Raw genomic sequence first — 15106 nt, 5'->3', positions numbered from 1 at the left:
CAACTGGTGGATTCTGTACAATGTTGGGAACTAATGTGATTTCATGGTCAGCTAAATGACATGATATTGTATCCAAGTCTTCCACGGAGGCAGAGTATCGAACGATGCCAGCAGCAACATCAGAGATAGTATGGTTACAAAATCTACTGAAGATAATGGGATTACAGCAAAGAGTAACTCCTATGTTATTGTGCGACAATCTGTCTTTCAGTCTGCCTTACCGCCAATCCGATGTTTCATAAACGGACGAAGCATTTTGATGTCGATTTCCATTATGTCAGAGAGAGGGTTGCAATGAAGGCTTTGGAGGTGAAACACATCCCCGCGACGATGCAAATTGCGGATGTCTTTACCAAATCTTTATCGCATGAATCATTTTTCAAATGGCGTAACAAACTTGGAGTCTCCGTGCCGTATACGCCAAGTTTGAGGGGGAGTAAAGGCCATAATGATATTGGGCCTGCGTATAAAGCCCAAATGGAGGAAATGAAGAAGACCGTTCTGTCTTTGTCGGCTTCAGAGAAACAGAGCAAGCATCTCTTACGTGAGCATGGTACGAACAGACCAGCTCACTGTGTCAAGACAAAGAACAGATTTGAATGTTTGGACAGTTGTGCTGTAGTGGATAGAGCTTAACCTAATTTTGATGAATGTATATAAAGATGTAAAGGGCTAGTCTTTGCCGTCAAGTTGAAAGAGTTAATAAAGAACAAGTTTTCATCTTTGTCTTGTCTTTGTTTCTTGCCATTCACAATCTAAACTCCAAGCTACTATGCCGATAATATGGGACAACAACTGGTTTGTGGCATGACTTAAATGTGCATAAGAGCTTTTCCTTGTATGTTACTAAATCAATTCCTTTCTCGACATTTATTTATTTTTTGTAACGTGGCTTTCATATTTAGAGTTCGCAATGCTTTTTTCTTGACAAAAGTACGAGTAGTTGAATTTTGTCACATGCACTGGAATGCTTAGGTAGGTGAAGCACGTAGTAGAATATGATTAAGTTGGTAAACAATTCCCACGATCCTTTATGGATTAAATGAGTCCTATTATACCTATATGGATGAACATGAAATCGACATTCAAAGAGTATTCGTGTATATATATTATCCTCTAATATTAGTTAAATATTTATATTGATCATTTAGCTCATAGTCCATTCTTATTTCAAACCTCATAAATGTAATAAATAATAGTACTGTGTTAGTTACATATTCATATCAATATACACAATGAACAGGTTGCTTTTGTTGAGTTTACGGAGGTAATTACCTCTTTAGTTAAAACTAAAATAGTTAATAATAAGGCCGGCTCCGAGGAAAGAAATGTTGATTGCTGGAGAGGATTGGCCTTATGATCCAGAGAGGAAAGCGATGAGGATTGAGGACGAATAGGAAATGTCATAAGTGCCACAGAATCTCAGCTGAGAAAAGAGAGAGGATTGCGAAGCTGATGCTGGAGATACCTCATATGCTTGTTGATTACCAGAAGAGAAGGTGGGAGAAGAAGATGAAGGAAGAAGAGAAAGCTAAAAAAGACAAGTGATTTGATGAGATTTTGTTAATAAAGCTAATATCGTGTTTCGACATAAACCATAAATATATTATGATAATCTTATCAAACTAAGGCAGTAAGCTATATTTTCTTGTAAATTAGAAATTAGATAAATAATTAGTTCTTATCTTAATCAGATTTCTAGAATAAAATAAAATCTATAAATAGAATTTGAATAACAATTAGCGTCAAAAAATATGTTTCGTATTATCGAAAATGAGTTACATATTCGAGAAAAAAGATTTGTGCGGCCAATGTTGACCAAGCTTCTGTACCACACGACCAAAACTGACGCAAGCAATGATAAAAAAGAGATGCCGCCACTTAAAATAAAAAAAGGTGTCCAGATTCAATGAACCTAGTTTCACCTGCTTCTTTTATAACCCCTCATTTGTTCAGACAGAGAGATCTCAAACCAAACAAAACAACACTTAGATCGTACAATTGTCTGAAAATTTTATAAAATAAATCTTGTTTTGTGTGAAATGGCACTAGCAATCAACGTTTCTTCATCTTCTTCTTCGATCTCAACCTCTAGCTTCCCTTCTTCAGACCTCAAAGCTCCACAAATCGGTTCGTTGAGGTTATCAGATCGTATCAATGTCTCATCAGCGTCTCTAAGTATATCCGGGAAACGATCCTCGGTGAAAGCTCTGAACGTGCAGTCAATCACAAAGGAATCCATGGTTCCTCCTCAAGCAGCATCCATGGTTGCTTCTGGTAAGTTATTTTAAATCGGATCTTGGTTTAGTTTTTGTTGGTTTAGTATATATATATATGCTAATGATCTTGTCCTCCTTTTTCTACAAAAACAGAGATTAGAAAGAAAGTAGATGTGATCGACGTGGAAGACTTTGAGGAGCTAGCAAAGAAGCTAGAAACTGCTTCTCCTCTTGAAATCATGGACAAGGCTCTTGAAAAATTCGGAAACGACATTGCAATTGCGTTTAGGTAATAAATCATTATAATATTTAAACTTTTTTCAGTTAATAACGTTTTTTGCTAATTTATTTTTTGTTTTTTTTGTTATCAGTGGAGCTGAAGACGTTGCTCTTATTGAGTATGCTCATTTAACAGGAAGACCTTACAGAGTATTCAGCTTAGACACAGGGAGGTTGAATCCAGAAACATACAGACTCTTCGACACCGTGGAGAAACACTACGGTATTCGAATCGAGTACATGTTTCCTGACGCTGTCGAGGTTCAAGCTTTGGTTAGAAACAAAGGTTTGTTCTCTTTCTACGAAGACGGTCACCAAGAGTGTTGCCGTATCAGAAAAGTGAGACCGTTGAGGCGTGCTTTAAAAGGTTTACGCGCTTGGATCACCGGACAAAGAAAAGATCAATCACCAGGGACAAGATCAGAGATCCCTGTGGTTCAGGTTGATCCAGTTTTCGAAGGACTAGACGGTGGAGCTGGTAGCTTGGTGAAGTGGAACCCCGTTGCGAACGTAGAAGGGAACGATGTTTGGAGCTTCTTGAGGACTATGGATGTTCCCGTCAACACGCTGCACGCTGCGGGGTATGTTTCCATAGGGTGCGAGCCGTGCACGAGGGCGGTTTTGCCAGGTCAGCATGAGAGAGAAGGGAGGTGGTGGTGGGAAGACGCTAAGGCGAAAGAGTGTGGGCTTCACAAAGGGAACATCAAAGAGAGTAGCAACGGAAACAACGCAGCGGTTAATGGCAATGGGACAACGTCAACGGTCGATGATATTTTCAAAAGCGAGAACGTTGTGAGTTTGAGCAGGCAAGGGATTGAGAATCTGATGAAGCTGGAGAACAGGAAGGAGGCGTGGATCGTTGTGCTTTACGCGCCTTGGTGCCCGTTTTGCCAAGCGATGGAGGCTTCGTTCGATGAGTTGGCAGATAAGTTGAAGGGAGGAGATGGCGTGAAGGTGGCTAAGTTTAGAGCGGACGGTGAGCAAAAGGAGTTTGCTAAGAGTGAGTTGCAGCTAGGGAGCTTTCCGACTATACTTGTGTTCCCAAAGAACTCTTCGAGACCTATCAAGTATCCTTCTGAGAAGAGGGATGTTGATTCTTTGACATCTTTCTTGAATCTTGTTAGGTAAAACTGTTGAAAATCCGTCGACTTTACGATGTGAAAGAGATGAGTTAAATTCAGTCTTGTTCCAGAATGCTAGAACAGATGAAGATCATGAGATCGTCTACTGAATGTATAGTTGTGGTTAAAATGTTTGCTTTTGTGCTTATAATTTTATTTTACCAAACTTCTCAGCTTTGTACTTTGTTTGCTTATGTGATCGTGTAAACAAGTTTTCCAACATGGTTTTAATATTGGAGTGTAAAAGAATGTAAAAAAAAGGTTTCTAAATATTATAAATCCAAAACATGAAAAGCAAAGCAAAAGCCAGATAGAAGGAAGAGGAATGTACATCTTATCTTCCTAGTTTATGTATATACATCATCAAAAGTCATGAAAAGATTGAAAGTTTTATTCAATGAGCAATAAGAGATCCAAAAGTGTTCTCTCCACTGTAAGTCATGTAGAGGAACCCATCTTCATCTTTGTGCTCTTCATAGATTGCAGACATCAATGCAGCTGGTAATTAATAAACAAGAGACATGAGACTTTTTAAAATTACTTTGATCATGAATGTTATCAAGTCTTGAAAGAGTCCACTTACCAGTTGGAGGCAATGTGTTTTTGACAAAGACAAAGATTGCTTTCTCAGCACCAAGCTTGATTCTTTTGCGAACCACGTAAACAAATTGACCAACCGTTAGGTCTGCTGGGACGAGATACCTAAGCAAACAATATTTGTGTGTTGATTAAGCATACATAATCTTCAGGATTAGAGAGAAGATGAACTAAGCAAATAACTTACTTCTTCTTGTCAATATCAGGAACATCACTTTGTCCAGCCTTTTCAACAATCACCTATACAATATAAGTTTCTAAGATTAGAACAATGCTTAACCAAAATTAGTAAAAGAATATTATGTTTAAGTTAATCAAGTGAGAGCGTACAGGGACTCTGTCAGGGTACTTCTCTCTGATTCGAGTAGCTTCACCCATCCTTGCTTCTGATTTAACAAAATAACAAAGCAAAAAATCAAACCACATTAGAATAAATCTGGCGTTTAGAGAATAACTAGGCTTTGGTTTAGTCTTAATTAGTATTACTAGGAAGCAAGAAAGAACACAAACAGAGAGAGAGGAATAAAAATCATATGCAAAAGTTGAACCAAAACAAGGTTCTGTAAATTTTACCGACAAAACTAAACGACCTGAAGCTTATGTTCTGTAACTTAAAAACTCAGAAACTTATGTTCGGTAATAAAAGAACTTAAGAAACAAAAACGAGAGGATCTGAGGAACTAACCGAGAGGATGAGAAAGCTTGAAGGAACTCTTAGCCATGGCCATTCGATCTGACTCTGGAAATTTCAAACACGCAAAGATCATAATCTCGAGATTTATAAAACACGATCTATGATTAAACTCGACCTTATGCGAGATCAAGAAATTAATAAACAGAGAACAACCCTAGAAACATACCCGAAGAAGAAACTGTATGCGATTCGTCGAAACTTAGGGTTCTGCTGGAGAAAAAACGATTTGATAAGGATAAGAAGTCAATATCAAAAGAGGCTAAAGAGTATTAAAACTAAACCAAAAAGTAAATAATTGATTTAGGGCTTTCTAAAAGGGTTGCCTACACGGAACCGTTACTTCCACTGTTTGTGGAATCGTTAACCACTTGGCTTAGTATTTTGATAGTTGATTGGACGACAAGCAATCTCTTACACCTGTCTTACATCAGCACCGTGGAATTATTTCGAGCCTTTTGGGCTCAAGTGGGCCTTATTATTCGGTTAGTTGTATAGCTTCTCATATATTTCATAGTGTTAAGCTAATGGCACAATTGTCATCACAGAAACAAAATTTTAAATTTCGGAAGAGTCAATTATAGAATAAATAAATCATGTATAAAGAATGTTGGTTTTGGGCATATATCAATGAAACATTGGCCTTCACGTAACGGGGTTGCTGGTTGCTGCTACTTTTTTTTGGGTAAAAATAGTTGCTGCTACTTGCTAGCAAAGCTGACTCTAAGTGAGAATATAGATAGGATCGAAGTACAGAAACTAAACTGAATTTTACTTGAAGTACAGAAAAATTTGTTGAAGATTGAAAAAACTAGTTATGTTTATAAACTATCTATATTATTAAAAGAGAAGTACTCATTAAAAATACCCCTTAATTTTTAAATTTAATTACACTTTCATGCCATTGAGAATTAAATTGAATTTTCTATTTTAATGTTTTTCTTTTTCAATTAGATTAATGTGTTTTCCTCAAATAAATTTGAGTTAAATGTAATTAAATCAACTTTAAAATACATCTATATTAACAAACTATTGAAACAACCTAAACTATGAAAAACAATTTAGTAGCTAGCTTCCACGCTTTTGGTCTTATAATATGTATACATTACTATATATAAACAAAATTAATGCTTATTACTATAACTTACCAATAAAATATTGTGCAAATATATTAGACATGATTCACTTATGTTATAAACTTCCTTATTATAAACTTTTTGGAATATTAGCATTAATTTTTTTTAATAAAAAAAGAATATTTCAGCAATATCAGCTTCATATTTTGAATATAAAATTAACTTTATTCCCATGGTTTTAGTTAAAATAGACGGGTCAATTTATATCCCGTCTAGTTGGGTTTTTAGAATAGTTGTAACTCATTTTTAGTTTGACCCAAACGTATAATATACTAATAATATATTTCAATTATACAATTAAATATGAAAGAAATATCAATATAAATTTGATCCAACATAGTATATTAATATATATATATATATATATATTTACATCCAATTTTTTTGTATAGTTACATAACTGTTCTAACACACATTTAATAAAACACGATACGTTAACAAAATATATGATATATGATTATGATATACATAAATTGTTACATAAACAACGGTGCGGTCACACGGATCAAGCTCTAGTGTTTTGTTAATAAAATGAACAAACTAAACCAATGCCCAACCATAGTGCAGTTAATAATATATTAGTTTGAAATAAATATTGGGAACCCAATAAATATTAGTGCCTTATTAAAGTAAAAACATTCTGAAAGTGATTTGTAAGAGAAATTAAACAAATTTCAAATATTATAAACATATTAAAAAAAATAAACAGATTTCAAACAAAACAAAACAAAATGATTTTCAGCTGTAAGAGAATTTCAAACTAAATATCCAAAACTAAAACCCGAAATGGGTCAAAGATACCCATCACCTAGCAACACCATCTCTACTTGATAGGACTTATACAGCAATGAAAAGGGAAAGCTAATGAGCAATATGGCACGAGCCCTTAATCTTATGTCGGACCAAAAATGATAGTATCATCACCAACATTTTCTCCTTGATCGAGCACAGCAAATGGCGAGTAGATCGAGGGGTTCTCAAAATTCATTATCAAAGGTTCCAAAGGATATGCCATTTTCCGAAAATTAAAATCTTAAGCTTATTAATACAAACTCACAACATAAGAAAAAATGATATGGGTCCCATGCATGGGCTTGACAAGTCATCCTCATCGTCATCATACTTATCTAAAAAATCTAAAAACCTAACAACAAAAAACAAGAAAGAGAACTCAACCATATTGGTATAGTCATGATTCCCTACATGATGATAACGACAATAACATTGCATTTTTAAATAAATCATGTGGATACCATAAAGTTTAGGTTTAAATTCATGATAATGAGATGGTATGGTGGGGGTAAAGAGAGTTACGAGATATTGATCATGCTCTCCATACCAGGACATAACTATGGTGGCGATGATGTGGATGTGACGTTCGATTCCAAGAAGCCTGTCTTGGTTAAGACAGCATTTCTTGTTTTGCTGAGATCTCTTCCTTTGAGTGTTCTTCCAATTCCTTCACACATGGAGAAAGATGAGATCTGCGTTCTTGCAAGTCTTTTTGCCAGCAGTTCGTGTGGAGGAACCATTGAGTCTTCATCATCATCTTCATCATGAGTGGCCCACGAATGCAAATGGTTGCTTCTGGTGCTCTTCTTCGTATTCCCATAAATCTTGGACCAGTCAGGAACATTCATTGGAGCAGATGACTGTTTTTCCCCCGAGACCTCCTTACCCTTAGGAATGTACCTTGCAGAAGAAGAAGAAGCGGCTGAGAAGAGATTGCTACCTTTGGAAATTCTCATTTGAGGACCTTGAGTTTCCTTTTCTCTCAAAACTGACCACACATCTTCTTCTTGAAACTCTTCTCCCCCTTCCATTGTCACTCAAGAAAACCCTACTGCTGTATATTTCTTCTTATAGCTGCAACTAAGTGTTATTCTTCCTCCTGAAACCATGAAAATACTCCAACATTTTATCTTAAGACCAAGAGAAAGAAGAGATAGAGATAAGGAGAGAAAGAGGAGAGAGAGGGAGATAATTAAATTACCTGAGAGAAGCAGAGGAAGATTCAGTGAAAATATGATGTATAAAAATGTGAACCATAAACAACATTAAACAATCTCTCTTTGCTGGCAAATGAGAGACAGATAGGTCATTGATTGCTTCAAGGGAATCAAAAGCCTCCACAATAGGCAGAGGATTCATAAAGATCCAAAACTGTAATAATTTCGTACTTTTTTGGGGTGCCATAACTATGAATTAAATCTATAATAAATAAAATAATTAAAAGGTTGGATCATAGAGGAGTGGTAGCCTTTGGTACTATTTCTACTAAGACCTGCCAAAATTATTGATAGAGTCTGATTCATGCAAGAAGACAAATAAACTGTACTATAAGAAAAGACTTGCTTTATCTCAATCTTTTTCCTAACCCACATTGTACTCTCTAATCATTTTTATCTATACAGATTTTGTTAGTAATTAAAGAGGAAATATCATATATGTAAAAAAATTCTCTCCAAAAAGGGCTTATTCGTTCTATATTATCCCTTTTTTGAGAATCTTTGCTTAATTGTTTCTTTTAAACAAGTTTTTTTTTTAAGATTCTTGGTTTTCTATTGCGAAGTACGTATTACTGAAAAGGTGTTCTAGAAAGATACTCTATAGTATTTATCACACCAAAAATCTGAATCCCGTGTTCGTACACACACGTAAATACATCAAACTTTTTGGTGGGGTAAGAATCAAATGGATTTGTAGTTTCTGAAAATCAATTTGTTAGGCTATCCAATCAAACGCTTCGTGGGTCTCCTCGCAAGGGATGTTATTCGAAAGCACGATGTATGGAAAAGTGTAGTTTTCATATAACACCTCTAAATTGTAAAGTTTCTTATTTAACCTCTCCAGTTTTAAAAACTCGAGTCCGAACTTAAGAAAAAGCCTCAAAGAATATATTTTGAATCAACAAATTGACCCTTTAAAAGGAACATATAATATTATTCCTTACAAAGCTCATGACTTCATGTACATTGAAAGTGTAGAAACTATGAAATTAGAATGATATGTATATGTTGGAACATATGGGGCTTTAACCGTTTGGCTGTAAATTCGAGTTGTGGACGATGGCTTTTTTAGCTTATGAGTTTTGAGTTATAACATGAAAATTATCAATCTACAAGAGAAGAATAGAAGTGCAGAATGTGTTGAACATGAGACGGTATATTGGGAACTCTTTCTCGATCGGCTGCATGTGACGATGGTTTTATAGGCTTCTAGCTATACTCTTTTGAGTAGTTATTCACTCCAATCACTAGGGCTGGGCAAAAAATCCGGATCCGAAGAACCGAACCGAATCCAACCCGAAAAAGTAATATTGAATCCGAATCGAAATTTATTAAATATCTGAATGGGTTTTCAATTTTGGTATTTAAAAAACATAACCGAACCTGATCTGAATCGAAGTATTTCGGATACCCTAACGTATCCGAATTAGATTTTAAATATATTAGTTATTTTTAGATTTAATATATATAAAAATATCCATAATAGATCAGATATTTTTAAGTTATCCAAAATACTTGAAAATATTTACAAATATTCAAAATTAAAAGTGTAAAATAGCTAAACAATATTCAAAACACCAAAAATATTTAAAATATCTATTGATTATCTATCTAAACATTTAAACCAAACAAATTTTTATGTTAAATTTAGGTATGATGGCATATGTTATTCAAAGTTATATGTAATATTTATTTTGTTTTAAAATTTTGGGAAATTTGAATTTTATAGTGAATTTAAAATTTTTAAAAATTATTTAAACGGGTTATCCGAACTCGATCCGAATTCGCAAAGATCCGAACCGAACCCGAACCGAAATTTATAAAAACCCGAATGAAGTTAAAATCTTTAATCCCAAAAATCTGAAACTCAAATAGATCCAAACCGAAGTATCCGAACTCTCACCGTCAATCACATTGGTGACAAGCTGACATTGACATAATTCAAATGACTACATAAGTTTGGGTTTCTTTATACTATATGGGCTTTGCTCAGTCTCATTTAATGTTGGTTCTTTATTACATTAACTTGTGGGCTTATCATTTGAAACAGAAACTAGACCTGAGAAGATTTGTAAAACACTCAATTTTATCATCTCCTACTTTTAATAGAAAGATTTTTATATTACAAAAAAACAAATGCAGGATTTAAAGTGGTACTAAAAGTTGAATAAATTATCAAGAATATATATAAAGATATACAAGGACTACGTCCTCTGGAAACCTTGGCTCCTACTTGTTAGTGGAAGCTGAGGATGAAGCTTCCTAAAGTCAATTAAATTAAGTTTTCGTTCAGCGTAACCTACCTTTTGTAAAGTTCTACGCACTATTCAAGAAAAATGGTGGGGTTGAAGCCGAGGATGAAGCTTCCTGAGAAGATTAGACTGATCTCTTTGCTGTGAAATTTTGATGTAGATACATTGATATCGATCACTACTTTCTTGAAGATGCTTCTGTTCTTCCTTGCCTTTTTCCTTCTTTGAATAGACCCAACTATAGAGAGAAGGCTGAATACATTATCATTAGGTATAGGAGAGGTATTTATACAGAGTTGTACATAGGGTAAATACAAGTATTATGTAATTACAAAGAGAGTCTCTAAGTATAACTTATTTCCTTAACACGCCCCCTCAAGATGGTGATGCTGGAGCAACACCAATCTTGCCTCGCATGATCTGAAAAGGAGTTCGAGCCAATGGTTTCGTCAGACCATCTGCGAGTTGATCCTTAGTTGATACGTGAGCTACACGCAATACCCCCAACTGAATCATGGCGCGAACAAAGTGATAATCAATGGCTATATGTTTCATCCGGGAGTGAAATACTGGATTGGCACATAAGTAAGTCGCACCAATATTATCACAGTAGACAGTGGGAGTTGCAGGTACGCTGATGCCGAGCTCGGTGAGAAGAGAACATATCCATTGGAGCTCAGACGCTGTATTGGCTACAGCTCGATACTCTGCCTCAGTAGAGGAGCGAGCGACATCCTTCTGTTTCTTGGAAGTCCATGATACAGGGTGAGAGCCAATGTAGATGATATAAGCGTTGGTAGAGACACAGTCATCAGAATCTCCAGCCCAGTCCGCGTCGGAGAATGCATGAAGAACTGTCGTGTTCTTTCTGCGCAAGAAGAGACCATGGGACAAGGTTCCTGAGAGATAACGAAGAACTCGTTTGAGAGCTTGCCAATGATCAACGGTTGGCTGATGCATGAATTGTGAGAGCCGGTTCACGGCATATGAGATGTCTGGTCGCGTAAGCGCTAGGTACTGCAGACTACCAACCAGCTGACGATATTCGTGAGGATCGGACAGCGGGGAGCCAGAGTTCAGAGTGAGCTTCGGATGTGTGGGAAGAGGTGTGGCTACAGGCTTAGCATGAAGCATGTTAGCCTTGACAAGAAGATCGGTGATGTACTTCTTTTGCATTAAGTGCATGCCTTGTGGAGTACGTATCGTCTCAATGCCTAAGAAGTAGCTGAGGTTTCCCATATCTTTGATCGAAAAACGATTAGCAAGGCTGGTGATAACACGCTGAATCATTTCTGAGTCGCTGCCAGTGACCAAGATATCATCAACGTAAACCAAGACATATATGAATTTCCCTTGGACCTTCAAGATGAAGAGAGAAGTGTCAGAGAGAGAGTTTTGAAAGCCAGACGTCAGGAGAAATGTTCGTAGCTCAGAGTACCAAGCCCTTGGAGCTTGCTTCAAACCGTAAATTGCTTTCCTCAAACGACATACATGTGAAGGCCGATTAGAGTCTGTGAATCCAGGTGGTTGAGCCATGAACACTTCTTCATTCAAATGACCTTGGAGAAATGCCGTATTGACATCAATCTGTCGCACATGCCAGTCATGTGTCACCGCCAAACCCAAGACAATTCTGATCGTAGTCGCTTTAATCACTGGACTGAAGGTGTCCATATAGTCAACACCGTGCTGTTGGTGAAAGCCTTTTGCCACAATACGTGCCTTGTATTTAGCAATACTCCCGTCTGGATTATATTTGATCGTAAAGACCCATCGACAGCCAACGATATTCATCGTCTCAGTAGCAGCTACAAGATCCCAAGTGTGATTATCATTGGTTGAGGTGAACTCTGAGCTCATCGCTTTTCGCCAGTGTTCATGTTTGATAGCCTGCTGCCAAGTAGAAGGAATCCAGTGAGGATCACAATGTAGAGCTGCAGTTAAATTATACCTGGTAACCGGTTTCACAATATTGTTACGTGAACGTGTCGTCATGGAGTGACGTGGAGGTTCCGGTTGGGAACTAGGACCAGCAGAGGTATTTGTGGAAACCAGTACAGGAGCTGCAGCTTCTTGATCATGAGACGATGAAGAGGGAGGAAGTGAAGCAGAGTCATTAGCCGGAGCAGAGGAGCTCGATGACTGTTGTGGTGAAGGCGACGGTGATGGTGAAGAATCACCACTAGGAGAAGGATTACTCTGAGACACCGTTGGAGATTGTACGAGTGGCGGAGGGACAGGGATTGTGGTAAAAGGAGGAGAGGGTTCGGGTGGAATTGTTTCAGGAACTGGAGAGGATGGTGAGGCATGGAGTTTAGCAAAGGGGAATTGGGTTTCATTAAACCGCACATGGCGAGATATATATAAACGACCAGAAGCAGGATCAAGACACTGATAAGCACTTTGAGTTAAAGAATAGCCAACAAAAACACAAGGAGATGATCTGTGCTCAAGCTTATTAGGCGCATAAGGGCGGAGCCATGGAAAACACAAGCAACCAAAGGTTCTGAGTTTGTGATAGTTTGGTGGGATAGCAAAGAGCTTTTGGTATGGGGAAATATTGGACAGAACTGGTGTGGGTAATCTGTTTATGAGGAAGACAGCAGTGGCAAAAGCAAGAGGCCAATAGGTGAGAGGCATGTGGGCTGAGGACAACAAGGATAAACCAGTTTCAACAACATGTCTGTGTTTTCGTTCAGACAAGCCATTGTGCTCAGGTGTGTGAGGAGGGGTAGTAAGATGAGTAACACCATGAGCAGAAAGGAATTGGCGAAGAGCAATAAACTCACCACCATTATCAGTATAGAGGTTGTGAAGTTGGGTTTTGAACTTGGTTTCGGCTAAGGGTTTGAATTTGAGGAAGATCTCTTTAACTTGAGATTTGGTTTGAAGGGGAAAGAGCCATGTATAACGAGTGAAATGGTCTACTAGAACCAGATAGTATTTGAAGTTTTGAGTGGAAGTAATAGGAGATTGCCATACATCAGAAAACACATACTCAAGAGGGTGAGTAGAAACAATGGTAGTTTGATGAAAAGGGAGCTTGTGGGTTTTATTCAATAGGCAATCATTGCATGGAGAAACACTCGAATTTTTATTGAAACATGGCAAAGAAAAGCTGGAAACAATTGTTTTAAGAGTAGAAGAAGTGGGGTGGCCTAATCTATGATGCCACTGAAAAATAGTTGTCTTGGTATCAGGATAAGAGGCGTGAGAGGCAGAGGGTTGAGGTTTGGATAGAGGCCACTCATACAGATCACCCTTCGTGTAGCCTTGGAGCAACCGGATTCCCGTTGTGAGATCCTTCACCTGAAAACAAGAAGGAAAGAATTCCACAGAGACTTGATTAGCATTGCACAGTCTATATACTGATATCAAGTTCTTGTTAACATTTGGCACACATAAAATATCTTGCAATTTGAGTGATCGCACTGGCGTAAAGATTGAAGAAGAACCAGTATGTGTAATACTCAAACCTGAACCGTCTGCGATCGCAACTTCATCACCACCGTGATATGGTTGGTGGATGGCTAAGTTACTGAGATCAGAAGTGAGGTGATGCGTTGCACCACTGTCAAGAAGCCATGCGTTCGGGTTGTAGAGCGAGGCTTGAGCAGCATTAGCTCGCGGCTGCCAGGCAGAAGCAGGAGGTAGAGTCTGTTGTTGAGCCATGTAAGGCGAGTTTCCACCTTGGAGTTGTGGACATCTCCGAGCACTGTGCCCAAAAACACTACAAATTTGACACTTCCCCTGATAGCCACGGTTCTGTGATTGCTGAGGGTGAGGATTGAACGGTTGTTGCTGATGAGATGAACTCCCACGGTAGCCTCCACGACGATAGTTGTTGTTGTTGCGATTGTTGGAAGGACCTTTGTAGTTGGTGAAGTTCGCAGTGACTGGAACAGAGGATACTTCAGCAGAGGCAGCCTGAAGTTTAGCTTCATGATTGAGAAGCTTCTCATGAATCTCAGTCAGGGAGGGTAGAGTGTCACGACCTTCTATCTGATCAGCTACCGTCTTGTACTCCTCGGAGAGACCAGCAAGGATGTGTTCAATTTGGTCTTCAGAGTCGAGAGCTTTTCCCAGGAGAGCGAGTTCATCAAAGCGAGTTGTAAGTCCCTGAAAGTACTCATTAATGGACTTAGTTCCTTTCTTCCACAAACGTATCTGTTGGCGAATCTGTTGAACATGGCCACGACTAGGCTTCGCATAGGTAGCTTGGAGAATGGTCCAGATCTCTGTTGCCGTTGTAGCAGTCGAGAGAATAGGTTGGAGAGTTACCGTGATGGCTCCAAGAAGTGAACTGTAGATCAAGCGATCTTGACGTTTCCACAACGTGTAGGAAGGGTTGGGAGTGATTGATCCGTCTTCAGCGGTGATGGTAGGCGTCGGAACAACACCAGATCCATCGAGAAAACCAGCCAAATCATATCCATCTAGGAGAGCTTGAACCTGTCTACTCCACATAAGAAAGTTGGAGTTGGTGAGCTTTGTGACGTTTGTCATATTGATGTTGAGAAGAGTCGGGGTATTGGAAACAGTGATGGTCTCACTGTGTGAAGCCGGGGTGGTGGAGCTACCAGACATGGTGAGGCTCGAGACAAGAAAATTTTTGAAATAAAAAGAGGCGGCTTAGATAGATGGCTCTGATACCATATAGAGAGAAGGCTGAATACATTATCATTAGGTATAGGAGAGGTATTTATACAGAGTTGTACATAGGGTAAATACAAGTATTATGTAATTACAAAGAGAGTCTCTAAGTATAACTTATTTCCTTAACACCAACCACTACAAAGAAT

The 15106-nt window shown here is 37.9% G+C and overlaps 3 protein-coding genes across 4 annotated transcripts; 1 reads left to right on the top strand and 2 right to left on the bottom strand.

Moving 5' to 3' along the window:
• Window positions 1-1908: 1908 nt before the first annotated feature.
• On the top strand, window positions 1909-3889 carry LOC106440433 (5'-adenylylsulfate reductase 3, chloroplastic-like). Its single transcript, XM_013882092.3, has 3 exons — window positions 1909-2277; window positions 2373-2508; window positions 2591-3889. Exons 1-3 carry the CDS (start codon window positions 2043-2045, stop codon window positions 3624-3626), a joined length of 1407 nt encoding a protein of 468 aa, XP_013737546.2. The 5' UTR covers window positions 1909-2042; the 3' UTR covers window positions 3627-3889.
• On the bottom strand, window positions 3869-5258 carry LOC106440434 (autophagy-related protein 8a). 2 transcript variants are annotated; one of them, XM_013882094.3, is made up of 6 exons: window positions 5077-5258; window positions 4902-4955; window positions 4547-4602; window positions 4404-4456; window positions 4203-4321; window positions 3869-4117 (listed from the first exon to the last, which is right to left on the bottom strand). In XM_013882094.3, the coding sequence occupies exons 2-6, from the start codon at window positions 4942-4944 to the stop codon at window positions 4014-4016; spliced, it is 375 nt and encodes a 124-aa protein (XP_013737548.1). In that variant the 5' UTR covers window positions 4945-4955; window positions 5077-5258; the 3' UTR covers window positions 3869-4013. The 2 variants fall into 2 exon arrangements, with proteins under 2 accessions (XP_013737548.1, XP_013737547.1); XM_013882093.3 differs by lacking the exon at window positions 5077-5258 and having other exon boundaries at window positions 4902-4983.
• Window positions 5259-7026: 1768 nt separating this feature from the next.
• Window positions 7027-8239, bottom strand: BNAA03G45060D. The gene is made up of 2 exons (XM_013885960.3): window positions 8037-8239; window positions 7027-7934 (listed from the first exon to the last, which is right to left on the bottom strand). The coding sequence occupies exon 2, from the start codon at window positions 7864-7866 to the stop codon at window positions 7393-7395; it is 474 nt and encodes a 157-aa protein (XP_013741414.2). The 5' UTR covers window positions 7867-7934; window positions 8037-8239; the 3' UTR covers window positions 7027-7392.
• Between the last annotated feature and the right edge of the window lie 6867 nt (window positions 8240-15106).

This window comes from Brassica napus, chromosome A3, assembly GCF_020379485.1.
Source record: "Brassica napus cultivar Da-Ae chromosome A3, Da-Ae, whole genome shotgun sequence".
Taxonomy (NCBI): domain Eukaryota; kingdom Viridiplantae; phylum Streptophyta; class Magnoliopsida; order Brassicales; family Brassicaceae; genus Brassica; species Brassica napus.
Note: the sequence above shows the minus strand (reverse complement) of the source record. Positions and strands in the feature narration are given on the sequence as shown.